The sequence below is a fragment of the Micropterus salmoides genome, unplaced genomic scaffold (genome assembly GCF_014851395.1).
Source record: "Micropterus salmoides isolate LMB-PRFRI ecotype aquatic unplaced genomic scaffold, ASM1485139v1 Ms_hic_scaffold_13, whole genome shotgun sequence".
In the NCBI taxonomy this organism is placed as follows: domain Eukaryota; kingdom Metazoa; phylum Chordata; class Actinopteri; order Centrarchiformes; family Centrarchidae; genus Micropterus; species Micropterus salmoides.
Genome location: NW_024040374.1, coordinates 18,827,863 through 18,844,412, shown reverse-complemented (window position 1 = coordinate 18,844,412; position 16,550 = coordinate 18,827,863). Strand labels below are relative to the sequence as shown.

Sequence of the window (16,550 nt, the reverse complement as noted above, 5' to 3'; positions counted from 1 at the left end):
TAATAACACCTTTAACAAGAAAAACAGACACAGCGAGCAGTTCTAGTAACACCGACCAAAGTTCTCAGAAAACTACATTGGCTCTGGCAGTCAACCAAAAGTACAATTGTAACTGCATCCTCTGACTTTCCATCACAGCTCCCTTTGTCTCCAGAGTTCATTGACCTCCACATTGCAAATTTGAATACAATTTATTTACCGTATTGTGAGATCATTTTGACCTTTTCCCTGCTGAAAACAAAAGACTGTCTGGAATGCATCACAGGTCTTACTTAACCTGGGACTTATATATATCTGACTTTGATCTGGCAGTAACTTCATGAGCAACAAGACGGCTTGGGTAACAACTTCTATATAGTTATAGTTCCGGCACTCAAACTGGCTGAGATGGACGGTCAAATCTGTCTTGGACTCATCAGGCTGCAAACCTTCGCAGGCCAGACTTTGGTGTAAAGCTGTCGCACAGAGTCACTGTTTCCCCAAAATGACCCTGATGAGTTATACATATTGTTACAATTGATGGCTAAAATCAAGTTGCCAATGAAGACTTGCAGCATGTTCTGGTGCTGAGGTGGATTCCTAATATTTTTCAGGTTTTGATTCTCTAGCAGGTTTTGATACTCGAGTATTAAAATATGATCTTTAGTTTTTCAGTGAAACTCAGGCTATCACTGATGGACACCCTTCCTTAAGAGAGGACATTTCAACTATGTTTCTCTGTCCACAGTGACACCTGGAGAGCGAGTATGTGTGGGTCAGTGTTTTCATGTTTTCATCTTCTGGGGGGAAATTCCTTCAGCGCAGCTAAAGAAATCTGAGCTTAAGTGAAAAAACGTGGTTTGAAAACAGTACGACTTGCTATATTATCAGTAGTCTGAATAATATCAGATCTATGTTTAAAATTGTGGCGTAGACTAACTTAGGAGAGCTGACATAACTACACTGCATTTACTGTTTATTAACCTAATGCGGTGAGGTGTGTGAAGCCTTTCTGACCAAGTAACCTTTGGCCTATCCTCATTCTTCTCAGACAACATTTCCCAAGTAGCTCGGGAGCAATATGTTGTCTAGGTATCAGTCTCTCATTGGTAGTGAATTATGGTAGGCCTATATCTTTCAGTGAGTGGAGACTCTATATTCCTGTTAGAGCCCTCGACTCAAGATGTTTAAGGCTCACAAGACTCATGTGAGTAGGTCTTATTTTGTTAAAACGCTGTGCATCTTATGAAATTCTCTTTTACTTTACCAACTGCAGCTGCTTCTGTTTGCAGGGAGAATGTATAGGGCCCTAACATGTTTGTTATTGTTCTAGTTTAGTGGGAAGATCTGAAGTAATCTCTGCCGGCTCTCAGTGTCGACTTGGCCTGTGTGACCTAATCCAGACTGCCCGTGGCCTTGAAGGGAACTCCACTGACTTTACACATCTTGAGGAGTACTACTGCACATGTGTGAGGGAAAGTTGCATAAAGCCTTTTGTGACTCCAGAGGGAGCTCTGCAAAGCTGTGATAAATTCCCTCCAGTGATGTCAGTGAAAAATTGTAAAAAAATAAATCTGGAGGTTTGGACCTACCAGACCTTTGTAGCCCGCTCCTCATCTCTGCTTGAGGTTAGTGGCTTGAGGCTACATTAGCAGCTACTAGCATAACACACCCTAATCTCTGAACTGTTAGTGGCCGAGTTGCATTGTGGGTAACGTAGGCGCCAGGTTTTGACAAGGATTATATATCTCTGGTTGTGCTATCTCGATTTTGATCCTTTTGAAAACTATTTATGAATTATGATTTTGACAATGTTGCAGGAATCCAATGCTAAATCAGTGTAGTAGTCTTTTGAACACAACATTGCCCCCATTTGGGGATTGGCTGCCTAAATTTAAACAAACTGACTACTTTTGTGTATTAGACCATTGCGATAAGTTGGGACATACAGATATTAAAGATGTATTATAGTGCTGGACTTCTAGACTGTTGTATTATAAAAGGTAGGGACACCGTTTTTTAAAGGTTTCAGGTGTGTACTCTGCCATGTATGGGACCTTGATTATTTTTCGACTGAGAGTTCTTTTTTTTATTTCATCATTAAAAAGACGAGAGTCTGATCCATCCAAACTCATGTAACTTTCCACAGCTCTATCAGTCAGTGAAAGACCTGGGCAGAATATGTGAAGGTTTTTCAAGGATATATATTTATGGTTACCGCACTGCAGCCAGCATTCTAGGAAAACAACACCAAACATATCGTGTGGAAAATCTGTTGCTCAATTAGTCTCAGGAGAAGGAGGAATACTTTCTGGTGAGAAAGACCGCGTGGCCCCAACCATCCCCACGTGGTTAAAGGCCTTTTATTACCCAAGACCACTAATAAACCGGTGGAAGTGGGTTATGAAGATAGGCCTACTACTGGAGCGTCTCTGTCTCTGGAGGTAAAACATTATCCAAGTTTAATAGTCTGCTCATTCTTTTGGGGCTACACATGAGACTGAAAAGTCACAACAATGTCACTGAATCCACAATGTGTGTGTGTGTGTGTTCCTCATGTGAGATATCACCATGGTGATCATGCTGTGGAATATAGTCACCAATCCTCACTAAGACATCTGGGAGTGGTGTGTGTGTGTGTGTGTGTGTGTGTGTGTGTGTGTGTGTGTGTGTGTCAAAGCATCATTGCTCCCTAATCACGTCATTGCGGTGGTCAGGTCTCACGCCCCTCAGTTTAACCAATCAAAAGCTGCGTATGAGAAAATGTCACTGAAACAAGCAGGAAGAACATCCTACCGCGACAAGTCCAGCTTCCTCCAACAAAACAATAACACTACACACAGAGTCTGTCACCGGACCTGATAGGCATGGCTGATGTAAGAAAATGTCATGTTATGGTAAAATTTGGGTATTCAGGTCATCAAACATAATGTCCTAAAAATGAAAAACGGATGCTCTCATTCAACATTTCAAATCTTAAAGCAGATTCTGCACATTATTTTATAAAAAAAATTATCAATAATAGTCAAGTTCAGTGATATTACATTGTGAGTTTCATTGAAATTTTGTAGTAATGCATGTCCCCATTTCCTAAAGGGGAAGATTTAATGAAAAAATGTAAAGCGAGTCCATAAAAGCATAATGCAAATGATTACTTCTAAAAGGAAAACTTGCTTTGTTCTCAGCAAAACAGTCTGGTTCATTTGTTTATTTGTGTAACTTTCTGTAAATATGATATTGATTTTGTCATTAAATAATGATGGAGAAAAATGTGCAATGTCTATAATGTCTGTTAATGACATGTCCTAATGATTTCAGCCTAGCAGAAGAGGGTAAGGAAACTTTACATGCAAATCACCAAGGATTGTTAATTGAGGAGTTCACTCATCAATGTCAATACAGCTGAATTCAAGCTGATACATCTCCAACAACCCATCAACCCTGATCCGCCTCCTTCAAGGGTCAAATAAGTCACACTGATCTGGAAACTGTGAGCATGTAAGACTGTTGAACGTGGCCTCTGGGAGTCCTGGGAGCCAGAGAAGGAGCTGCGCTTTGATAGATCAACAGAGATCCATGCAGAGACTCACGCAGAGAGGCACATGAGGAAAACATTATTTCCCTTTCTAAGTCTTGTACTTTTCAACATGGACAGACTCGCATCATTTTCTGTTCAGCCTACCATATGTTCTCAACACACACTTTCCCATTTGTCTCTACTCTTTTATCTGTAGCATCATTGATCTGCTCAACAGAAAGTCAATTCGGTCTGCAATCAAGAGGAAGGTTTCTTGCCTTATTGTATCAAGGAGAAAGTTTCTTGCCTTATTGTCTCAAGGAGAAAGTTTCTTGCCTTATTGTCTCAAGGAGAAAGTTTCTTGCCTTATTGTCTCAAGGAGAAAGTTTCTTGCCTTGCCTGTCTCTATTATTGATTGCACACTGCAGACTGGAAAAACAGTTGTAGCCTGAAGCTACAGCTTATTATGCCCACCTATTTCACAATACACATCATATTTGACATCAAGAGCTAACATCAAGTGGAGAAAGTCAAAATTTACACTCTTAACAATGCTGTTAAATATACAACAATGAAATTCCACCACAGGATTCTAGTAATGTTTTGGGGTGTTTTTGTTAAAATGTCTTTTTAAGGTATGGTATGTATAACAAAAATTGGATTCTAGCTAGGCTAAGTATTCCTCTAGCCTTTAACCCACTATCACACATTTCCCCTCATTTTGTTTCCCTTTAGCAGCTTTAAGGTTGTTAAAAGGATCTTCTTAATGTCTGACCATACTAAGTATACTCTGTATCAGCTGTTTGAGCTCTTAAAGCTATATGATGTTTACACTGCTTCGTGTACTTTACAGCTACATCCTTCCATCAAATGAAAAGTATCCTAGATGCCTTGTGCACCACTTTATAAGGAGATTTTGAATCAAATTGAAGTTTTACTAAGTAATTAAATAACAAGGGGGCAGTTCAAGTGTGCAACCACATTTCTTAATCAGTGTGCTGTTGCATGGCAATGTCTTCCAAGCAAAATAAATCCCCACAGTGCAGGACCTGGAACCCAAGTACAGGACAATGACAGTATTTCTAATATGTATTTTCAGTGTGGGGAAGCCATAACATTTGACAACTTATTGATTCATGGATCTCAGTGCTCTGAAACAAATATGCAAATAGTTGAACCACTCTGTGTGTTTGTGAGCACATGTGTTTATGATTTCTGCGCACACGTGTCACAATGAATCTGACTCACCAGCCTTGCCTTCCCAGGCAAGCCCCAGCACTCCACTGTAGTCTCTGTTGGTGAGCAGATAGGACAGACAGAAGTTGCCCCAGTTCTTCTCAGAGTACAGACTCAACAGTTTCTCAGGCCCGATGTAAAGAGAATGCAGAGGATCGTTTTTATCCTCCTCTGTCATCACCTGGAGAGAGACGGGCAGACACACTGCTGCGTCAAATATCTGTGAAGGAGCTCACTTCACATAGAAGGATACAGACAATTGCCCACTCCTCCACAGTTCTAAGAGAGTTGCCTTTGTATTTCAGTCATTTTAAGTAATTTTGGGGCTGAGAGATTCTCACTGGTGGAAGACCAGCACCATCAGAAACTGATGCATTAACTGAATTCTCTCAAAGGCTCTTCCCAAACCTTATCATTCACCTTCAAAGGGATATTGTGACACATGTGGTCATAATTAAATGTGAAAGCCAGGAAGTACTGGTTGTATGGAATTCTCAGAGACCTGCATCTGAGGTGCGCCACTCTAAGATTTGGAAAGGTCGTGTTGTTGATTGAGTGCAGAGGGATCTTACTTTGAGGGATTTCACTTCGAAATTGATCAGCTCGATGCCATCAAAGTCCACCTTGTCATAGATGTCATTCACAGCTCGCATGTAGGAGGCAACCTGAGGAAAATATACATTTATGTGAGACACAGTCATTAATACAATAAAAAAAAGAACGCTAAGGAATTGTGTAGAACGCACATTAGATATGATGTTATCCAAGGGCATCACTTTGTGTTGAAAAGTGGTGGGGACGTTTAGGGGCTCATATTAGGGGTGTGACGAAACACTTAGTCCACGAGACGTGATAATGCACAATATTGGAGTCACATGAACAAGACCACAAGATACTCCAATGCTGTTTATAAGAAATATTCATTGATGAAAAGGCTACTTGATTGGGGGGTCCTCCCCCAGAATATTTTAAGCATTAAACTCTTAATTTCCTGCATTCTAGAGACATGTCCTGCACCAATTCATGGTGGAAATGTCTTCATTTATATGATGGGAAACAAAATTCATGCGGCCGGTGGCAATTCAGAATATAAAAATATTATCGAATACAATGCAGTAATCACCAGCTTGTTTTTTAGCCTAAGTTACTTTTTTGGACAAGGCAGATCTGTTTCTTCTATATTTACATTGCATTTTATTCATTCATTCATAGTGTGCAAGTAAACCTTTCCCGTAGAATTTTTTTTTGTTATTTAACATTTCTTGTTGCAAGCTAATCTGCAGAAATTGCTTTTAGCAAATGCTTTCAAAAAGTGCTGGGACAAAATCAGCCATTTCAAAAAGTGGTGGGGACATGTCTCCAGCGTCCCCAGTGTAAATGACACCGATGATGTTATCAATTACAAATTTATATGAGAAGTTAAAAATCCCTGATTTAAGACTTGTGAACAAACGGTCAGAATCAGACTCTTGAGGGCAGCATGAATCCTGAATCCAAATGCGAACCTCTGGGAAGTTATGTATTGGTGCATCCAACACTGCCAAGTAGCACCACAGACTGTCCTGAAGCTCACTGATGCCCTGATACAGGTCTGGGAGGAGATCCCCCAGGGCACCATCCGCCATCTCATCAGCGGTATGCCCAGACATTTTCGGGAGTGCACATGGGGACCATACACACTACTGAGTCACATTATGAGTTGCCGTCATGAAATTCAGACAAGTAGGTTCAGCCTTTAATTTCATTTTTTCCTTTCATTTTTGGTGTGATTTTGAATCAAACCCTCAATGGATTGGTGATTTTGGTTTCCATTGAACGTTGTTACATCATTGTGTAATCAACAAATTGTACAATGTACAGTAATGATTTTAAACTTTGATCAATTTCGTTCATCCAGATCTGGTGTGATTTCAGTGTTCCCTTAATTTTTTTGAGCAGTGTACTTCATCTGAGAACTGCCCCACCTATCCAATACATTAAGCAGATTTTTTTTTAAAACCAATACAAACATCCATGAATGAGTTTGGATCATGATTCATAACCGAACCACACGAGGTAATGTGTAAATTAAGGGTTATCTACAGGGTATTTTCAGAGTGGGTGGCACAGCTGGTCACACAGAGGCATGTGCAAAGCAGTCACATGTGCAGGTTTGATTCTATACAGCAGGAGATAAACGTCCAGTAGAACTCTTTCCATAAATGTAAATATTGACACGGACGCAAGAGATACAAAAACCAGGTCAGCAGTGGCTGACAAAAGCATTTTTCTATTTACACTCATAGATCACATAATGGTATCACTTACAGTATATTTTCTCACCCTCTGCAACAAAGGTCTGGCACTGAACCAGAGACAACAACATGAGTATGTGTATGTCAGGTGGAAAGAATCTGAGGAGGGTCAGGCGACTTGATGAGAGGACCGACAGCCGGAGCAATGCCAGAGAGGATAACAGTGTGGCCACAAAAAATAGCTAAGTACAAACTTTCTCATTAACTGACCGTGTTTTGACCACAAAGAAATTTAATTAAAGAACAGACACAGATGGGAAACAGACTTCACAACAGGAGTCACACGAACGAAAGTGCAACTTGTTCCAAATTGAACCTGGATCCGATGCTGAGAACATGAATCTATGAATCAAAGTGCTCTTAAAATTTCATTTCAAAACTGGTAACTAATAAATGTTGTTTATTGATTTTAATTTAGATGAATTTACAAAAAATATGTATTTCATTCTGTGAATTCATATCAGTATGTGGTTAAACTCAATCAGGATAGCATCTGACCCAATTGCAAGAGTCATGTTCAGACAGAGAAACTTTGACACAGACAGACACTTAAATCATTGTTATCTTTCTTATTACTGCAATACAGACGCGCCAGCAGGCAAGCAGCTTTTAACCCAGTATGTCACTCAAAATAGAGTTCACCACAGGTCAGCCAACATTACAACCAAGATCAGTTTAAACCAGAAAATCAAACATGCATTGTTTCTCCATCAACCTTGCATCTGTAAATTAAGGTTTGCGTCCCACATAAGCTGAAAAAAAAAAGAATCTAGTGGTTTTTCAGCCACTGGCTCCTCAGTGAAGTTCTGAGGCTGTTGCAGAAATATTGCTGCGCTAATAAGGTCAAGAACGCAGGACAAGGGATTAAACAATTTTGACGCATCTCAGACTTCAGAGAGCATTAAAAGTAAGCAAGAGTTTATTCACTTTTCAAAGAAGGTTGTGTTATTACAATTTTGTACTATGGAAACCTTCGATCTAATGCTACTACAGCTGCAGCTTGTCTATGCATGACACTTGCAGAGTTGTAGTAAAGGTTTGTAGTAAAGGTTCATACTGGAGCTGCTGGGTGCAGCTGAGGAAAGTACAAGAGGTGACTGGTCGTCCTTGTTCTACGATACGTACTGGCGGCTTGTGCCTTTACGCCTGGTGTAAAGCCTTATTTGGCCAAATGTCTGCAGTTCATGCGCCACAGTGTTTCCAGAGAGCAAGAAGGTTCTCAACCTCCTCCCTACTGCTGCCAAGTGCAATGCCATGACAACTGTGTGTCTGTTCAGACCCTGGCCTGTGGGCCTTTAGTCAGCCTCACAGCAGCAACAGCTTGATCCTTTATTTAATGGTGCCACAATGGTAAATAACCTTTAGTGCTACCACAAAACAAATAATTATTTCTGTTTAGTCATTAGACGTTGGTCATTATAGGAAAACCAGCCAAAAAAAGGTTTAATGCTCAAAACATCTGCCTTGCAGTACCTTACTCAGTCTGAGAATAATGAAATCCTGAAATACTTCACAGGGATATTTGATAACAGACTCAAACTAAGATCTCGGGCTGCTAGTATTAAGTCTGTTCAGTTAAATAAGAGAAATTCTTTGTAACAAATGGCTATAGTTTCACTTGTTTTAATAAAGATTTTAGGACAAGAATTACATCAGGTGAACTTTGATTTCAGCACCATGTACCCAAAATCTAGGACACTGGATTCAAGGACAGGTTTGTAAACAAAGCATACTCAGCACAGCCAACATTTGAGAAAATCCTGTTGTTAAGAATGTTGTGAGAAAATAGGACATACAAACATTGAACCTCAGTGAACTCTGTTTTTTAGCTAAAAGAGGCACTTCAGGTTTGGCTACAGGCAGAAGCATTGATACTTAACTGAAGATGACATCATGGTTAAGAAAACTTGTGTCTACTATTACATATGAAATCATGGTTTGCCAACGTGTAACCAAGATAAATATTGTTTTAAGACAAGAGATTTGAACTGGTCACCTGAGCCACAACAGCGGCAAGAGACTTGAATCTCTTGTAGTAGAGGTGGTCAACATGGAGGTGAAGCAGGCAGCTGGTTTTTGATTCATTCACTGTTCTCCTCAACCGACTCACTGGTGCCACCTGAGGATGAAATTGCAGGACACAAAAAAAGAATTACAACACATGAACAGATTTTAAAGGGAAGACAATCACAGATAGATTTGAATCACCTCATAGCCGGCTAAATCACCAGCATGTCCTTTAATGATGGGAATTATGGCTTTTTAAAGGGGTCTGTTCAGTTCAGTTCCTCTCTGAAAGCTGTTCAAAAGAGCTTAGACATTGTGTCAGGTACCAGGGGTTGCCAGTTCAGGACAGGCAGGTCAACATGGAGGCTGGTGGCTAGCTGGCTGAGAAGCAGGCTGAGGTGAAGGCTAAAGGGTAGCAGGCCGAGAATCAGGTGTGCTAATAAAGTCCTCTGCCCACTTAGATTTCCTCAAGCCAGGCTTTGAAGACACTTCCCAGCATGAACTGTACTTACTACTGGAGGCGTACTTCCAGTCATTGTGAAGACTCAAGATGTTATACATCACTTGATATAACTCCTCTGCTGGGTCCATTACTGGCCATATTGCCTGTCACAATTCAATTAATTTGTATCATATAATATGAAACAAAAAATATTTCTGCTCTGTTCAAAAATGTTATTTGTTCATTCTCAATTCTTTATTTCATTTTATTTTTTAAAGTAGTTATTATTTAGCAAGTGTTAATTCATGGAGACCTCATGATATGTATATCAAAACAAAACATGATGTCAGTTTACCCTGGAGTATAACTGGGATGTCACATGTTACAGTGGGAGAGGGGATGTGTAGCCACAGGAACGTGGCTCCACTGGGAACATCTGCTCAGACCATTGCAAAAACACAGTGACAAAACAGTGGAAATGATCTCCACCGGCAGGCATTTTGTTAAAAATGGATCTATATCAATCCAGACATCCATTGTAGACAATGAACATTGGGACCACCACCCAGTTGGTCAAAGGTTGACAATAAATAGGGGGCCCGAGGGGGAGATCAGCTAAATACATTTGGCAGATGTTTCCATTATACCTGGTTTTATAATCACTTCACAACACGGTCAAGGTCTTCCGGTGGGTTTGGATCTGCAGCAGCTACTGTAATTTAGTAAAGTTTAGAAGCCGCAAGTCACCAAGCTGTATCTTACACATTGTTTCTAAAAAGCATCCTGCTGGAAGTAAATCATGCCATATGTTCTTGGTGACTCAACAGGCTGAATAAATTGACAGAATGAATGAATGTGCTCATAAATAATGTCAGTTATAACAGATGAATCAGACACACTGGTGAGAAATGTCTCTGGGTTTGGAGTCAATAGGCTATAAATGGTATTTCAGAGGAGGAAATTTCAAGGGTGAGGACAGAAAAAGAAAGTAAGGCAGAGTGTAAGTGTTTTATTCACTGAGGTGATATCCGGACTGTCATACCTCATTGGGTCTGAGGCTTTGGGCGAGGAGGTTTAGATGTTCTGCACCACAAAATCCATCAGGGCCAGTTCTCATGGACGGTAGGACTACACAAAAACAAACACAGACACGTTGATACATGCACACTATGAAAGTATCCCATCTACTTTCTCTTCTGTCTCCTTCAGTTAAACACAGACAAAGATGCAGCATGAAACACACACGCACACACAAACAAGCAAACACTGTCACCAGTTATTTTGTCCTTGAATTTTTTATGACCCGTCAATGAGTAATTTTAATGTGGGCGAACAGTGTCCCAAATAAACAGTGATCTCCAATCATGATGAGTAATTGAACTGAGATTAAACACGAGGTTTGGTTCAACCCACTACTGCTCATTTGTTGGAGCAAAATAAACATATCTGTGTTGTGGAACAGGGCACACACTCTGATCTTTGGTGTGTGTGTGTGTTTAACAAGGATCAATGATCGGGGAGGAAATGCTGAATGATTCACGGGCCCCAGAGCTGGACAGGGGATTAAAAACATTGTCTCTGTCAGGGCCCTGAGTAAGTATCCTGCATTTCAAGAAGTGTATTTGCAAAATTTCAAGAAGCGCCAATGTGTTTTGGTAAAATATGGGGAATATTTGGCAACTAGAGTCATTATCAGCCCACATCAAACCAATAAAGGAATTTTAATAAAGAACATTTGTCATTTGTCTTGTCTTGCAAAGTTGCTGGGTTATATGACTTCTCTGGTTACTCAACAGATGCATGAGGTCACTACTATTACTTTTACACGCCATTCATAGAAAAGACAATAGGTTAGTTTCCTGGAAGCTAAGCTAGCTATTTTGGGAATTTAAAACAAATGTTCATGTTATTTATTCTCTTTCCACATTCCCATAGTTTACAGTCATTTACAGTGTCAAAGGCAAACTAATGACCCCAGTAATTAGTTTGAACAATACCAGAATAAAAAAATTACATATATCAGGTTGTGGTATGGAGGCCACAAACAGTAAACTTGAGTAAAACAAATACTTTATCTGCAAAGTCATGCAGGTTTGTAGGTGTGCTGTTTGTGGTCTCACTGTTAAATTTACATTTTGGAAACATGCAGGTGACCTCATGTATAAACTATGCTTTACATTTCAACCATTTCTTATGCACAACATTTTAAAACCATGCGTGCAGAAATCCATATAAAATCGGCTCTGTAGTGACCAGCATGTCGAGCAGCTAACATGGGCAGAAGCACCCTCACATTCTCAGACACTTTATAAATAGGGGACCCACATTTGGAAATCAGAACTGTGGTATTGAGTGGGAGCCATAGGGGCAGCATGTGGAAAATGCTGTGATGGCTGCTGGTGTGATTTCACTAAAACAACATAATTGTCTGCAACTTGCAACACCTCTGGGACAGCTGCCTCCTTCAGATTGATGCAATAATGATGGGATTGCAGTCAAGGGAGTCGTTGCATTTGTATAAATTGGCCCATCTTGTTACACTGGCAAACACACAGAATTCCACAAAAATGCAAAGAGCCAAAAGGACTTCATTGCAACAGAGTTTATTAGGTTTATGGTCAGGGAGTGTGGGGAATATACATCTGAAAGTAGAGGAAAGAATGTAATGTAAAGTGCACTGCAGTAAAATGTTTCATAATAATGTAAAATAATGAAAACAATAGGTTTCACTGGGACTACTCACAAAACCTGCGGTTATAGTCTAATTCTAATGTACAGAATAATATATTTCGGGCTGCATTAATGTAGACATGAATCGCTTTTACTTCCACAAGTTACAGTCACGTGACATAATAATCCTCATCACATGTTGTTTGCAGTAGCAAGAGAGTGACAGAATCAGTCTATGAGAGCTGGGGGTTACAGATACTGTATGAGAAAAGGATTAGTAACAGGGAGAAGATGCAGTTGGCTGTCTTTCTGTGAGACTGCCAAGAGGGCCATGAATCAAACTGTTGGGTTGAGATCTACTGTTGCAAGGAATTTCTTTTTGTGCATCTTGTCATCACCAACTGTCCAGGAAAAGCAGCAGAGGTTATGAGGTGTCATTTGGATCTTGGACACTGGGGGCAGTTAGAAGTTGCTACGGAGCCAGTATAAGCTTGAAAATATGTGCTGTGACACCATTTTCTGAAAAATAACATTTTTGGAAAAGGGAAAGTAGTCTTACCCATGTCATCCTCATGGTAGATGATAGAGTGGTAATTTTTTTGGCTGCTGGTGTATCTATGGACTGGCTCTATGTGATATGTCCCATTGTGTGTATGGACGATTCCCTCAAACTGACCCTGTAACACAGAGCCATGGCAGGCTGAACCATGTTCATCTGCAAGACCAGGTCAAGAGAGATAACATGTTAGGGTCAGAGAGGTGAAATGAACAAAGATAAGAGATAACTGAGAAACAGAGACAGAATGAATTGATAAGGTACTGAGAGAAACCTACAGTTTTACAGGCAGCTTTCAGACATCAGAGAGATACGAGGCAGGAGAGAAAAAGCAATTCATTGACTTTCATTCAATCTGCACAGTTCAGTGTGTTTTACTTAATCAGCCATGTTTTAACCAAAGCATGAAGACTTTATATGATTGTTTAGGGGACTATAATCTCTGTTCCAAGTAAATAAACTAAGACTTGAATCACGGGTAAACTGTTCCCAGGTCTGTCATACCCACCCTCCAGTGTTCCTGAATATAAGTGGGAGAGGTCAGCTGATGTTGAACCATTTTCACTGACCACCATGAAATTTTCGGAAAACGCTGCTGCATTGTGTTTCAATTGCAGCTGGAAAGTTCTGAAGGAAACAAAAAATACAAACAGTTCACAGATGTGGTCAAAGCTTTGTACTGTAGTGGAAGGTATGTCGATCTATCAACAGCATGTGAATATGGACAATTAAAGGTTGACATGTGTTAGTGGTTTAGGAACAGGAAAAAAGAGTATGTTCAAACAGAAGAACACTGTATATTTAGACTGATCGTGTATGTTTATGAGGACTATTGAAACAATAGCCACAGTTAGAGGAAGTTACCTGTGGAAAGCAGTAAACTCTAGCTGCAGTGTGTATTCCTGAGGTTGTGTGGCTCTCCTGGCTCTCAGGTGCTTCCTGTGAAGATCCTCCCTGTCGTATGACAAGCCCTCGTAATGCTTTATATATGGGCTGATGCCACTCACAGCCCCTGGCAAAAAGAGAGACATGTCAGTCACTTCATAGAGCTTCACACTTCAAGGGGTAACCAGACAATGGCTCACTGTCTGTCTATCATCTTCATTGAAACCAAATTGCTGTGACACCTCAAAATCTGACTTTATGCAGATGACATATTGTTGTACTTAAAATATTCTTCCAACTTATGCTGATGTAAATCAACACTCTCTCCACAATTCCACATCGAAAAAATAACTGAAACATGAATGCTTCTCTCTGAGGATGTTTAGCATTATTCAGCACAGCATTAGGTTGGGGTTTGGTTGTGTTAATAAAAGAAATCACAAACAAATAATGATAAACACTAATTAAAACCTATGTATCAGTAATAAATTGCTTAAAGTGATAATCCATGTGCTTTTGCATTACTTCTTTTAGTTCCTCTAACTTCCAATATTTATTGCAAACAAGCTTTTGTTGGTTTCTCTGCAAATTTAAAACACACTTGATGATGATATTTAATATAGCAAAAGCAAAAGCTTTATTGCGCTGGCAATAGTTTTTGTTTATCTGTGACAAACACATCTTAAAAACAAATGTTCAGTTTGACAAACCAACAATCTTTTGTGGTTTTACCATCTTGCTACCGTCAGACCAAATTTCAACTTCCCTGACTTTATGACTAAGCGTTGACTGTGAAAATGCTGACTCACCGGAGAAAGCCTTGGAGAGGCTTGCACTTTCCTGTACAAGGTGCCTACTCAGGGTTGAGCCTCCTGAGTGGATCACACTTATCTAAACTCTTAAACGGCGAGTGTACCCCATTAATAACAACTACTACAACTACAAAGACTAAATGTTGTGTCTACATCACTGGCAGGTTTTGTAAGAGGGCTCCTGTTTGCAGCATTCCTGAGAGGACACGTTGAGACTTGTCTGAGCCCAGAAGAGGCCAGTCCACCACAGCAGCCGAAAACCGCTTATACGTACACATCCACATGCACACACAGTCAGACTGACACCTACATTCACACACGGCTATACAACCAAAAACAACCCCACATACTTATTCAAGGTTCAATGTGAGTAAATACAGACACACACACTAATCTGAACATTCCATCACCACACTACCTGTAATCCGCTCATGGCAGTCAACCAATAACAGCAGCAGCCAGTAGTGTAGAACCCCCATGGTCTCCTTTTTACCGTGTTTTTGTTTTCCTTCACTATCACAATTTCTTCTTTCTCCTTCACTCGCATCCATCTCTGTTTATCATCCTTCCTGACTTTACCACTCTCTTCATTAGCCTCGTACCTTTCCAAGCTGGAATGTGACTAGTTAGGAAGATCAAGCTAGAACTCACTCACACAGCATGGAGATGTGAACACTGACACATTGGAGGGGCATATTCAGACTTGTTTGCCAGCATGTTATGAGTTTGCGCAGTTAAAGGAGAGTTGAGTTGTAGGAAGATTACTTACTGAAATAGTAAGAGTGATAAGAACATTTGCAATTGTGTCTGTAAGTTTAAGCTCCACTTTGAATGTAACTTTGAATAAAGGAATAATCTGACCCCCCATTTGTTCAGAGGATGTTGCTCACTGGCCAACAGTAGGCTACAATACAGTAGTTGGGCAACACAGCAAACAGGAAATTTAAGGCCCCATCCACACTACTCCATTTAGCATTTCAGCGTTTTAATAAAAATACCATGTCAAACTTCTCCGTTTTAGGTCTTTGCTTTCGCTGTTTTAGTCTGGACGGAAGGTGCAAATGTAGCAAAAGGTCTCCATTTTAAAACGAAAATGCAGTAGTGTGGATGGGGCCTAAGACTAGCAGAATATAAAAACTATGTTTATGAAAAAAATGATTAGCAGCTATGCTTTGAGCTAAATGCTGATGCCAGCATGCCAATGTTAACACAAAGTACAGCTGAGGCTGATTGGAATGTCATTAGTTTTGAGGGTATTGGTAAGCATGTCAGAGGTTGCACGCCTCTGGAAATACTAGGGGTTAAGTGTCTTGCTCAGGGAAACATTGGAGGATGGGTCATAGTGGGGAATTGAACCCCGGTCTCGCAAACTAAAGTCATGTGGCTAATCCACTGCCCCATCACCACCCTAGGGTTTCTAGTCATAAAACTAAGTGTTGAACAGGTCTGTATCAAATTTCATGGCAATAGTGGTAGTTGAGATATTTGAGTCTGAACCGAAGTGGTGAGCCACATGCCCAACTGACAGACTTTTCATGAGGCTACAATGACCTTGCATTGACATGATGTCATTGATATTAAAAGCCAAATTCTGATTAATATTCTCTATTTCTTGACAAAAGAAAAATGCCTCCCACCGGTCTTATTATAGACTCTTGTGTGGTAGAGAAAGTGCAAAAACGGTTCCAAATATGATTAGGAAACAATCATTTGCATGACTCACACTGTCAGTGGTATTTTGTGGGCTCATTCCAAACAAAGTGGTACAGTTTTAGGTAATTTTGAGGAACAATAACATCTAAAGAGGAAATGAGACACTATTTGACCTGGAAATGAGGTAAAATAAAGCAAAGGTTTTGCTACTTTAAATAAAAATGCATGAGAAATAGGCAACAGCTGAGAAATAATTTCCTACATGAAGTAATCTGCTGCAGCAGTTCAACGATCTCGTAACATTTTTCACCTACCTATAGTCAGTATACAGCAATGAGAAAGATGAAGCTCTGTCAACAGTGTCACCATAGCAAATTGTTGCTCTCACATGAACCCAATTACTCACTGAACTGCACCAAATCGCTTCAGCTTCCACTGTAAATTATCAAAATCACAAATAACTGGAGCAGCTGTCTCAGATGAATAGCTTTAAAAACCT

The 16,550-nt window shown here is 40.1% G+C and overlaps 1 protein-coding gene across 2 annotated transcripts in view; it reads right to left on the bottom strand.

Moving 5' to 3' along the window:
• si:ch1073-396h14.1 (disintegrin and metalloproteinase domain-containing protein 10) overlaps positions 1 to 15,077 on the bottom strand; it is a 32,720-nt gene extending 17,643 nt beyond the window's left edge. The window contains exons 1-8 of one of the 2 annotated variants that reach the window (XM_038715975.1): positions 14,817 to 15,077; positions 13,566 to 13,713; positions 13,210 to 13,328; positions 12,705 to 12,860; positions 10,518 to 10,603; positions 9,023 to 9,145; positions 5,305 to 5,397; positions 4,745 to 4,913 (exon numbers count right to left, since the gene is read on the bottom strand). In XM_038715975.1, coding sequence (XP_038571903.1) covers positions 4,745 to 4,913; positions 5,305 to 5,397; positions 9,023 to 9,145; positions 10,518 to 10,603; positions 12,705 to 12,860; positions 13,210 to 13,328; positions 13,566 to 13,713; positions 14,817 to 14,949 — 1,027 coding nt within the window. In that variant the 5' untranslated portion in view covers positions 14,950 to 15,077. Of the gene's footprint in view, positions 1 to 4,744; positions 4,914 to 5,304; positions 5,398 to 9,022; positions 9,146 to 10,517; positions 10,604 to 12,704; positions 12,861 to 13,209; positions 13,329 to 13,565; positions 13,714 to 14,395; positions 14,553 to 14,816 lie in introns of those variants that run through there. The other variant, XM_038715976.1, reaches the window with a different exon arrangement.
• Positions 15,078 to 16,550: the final 1,473 nt, after the last annotated feature.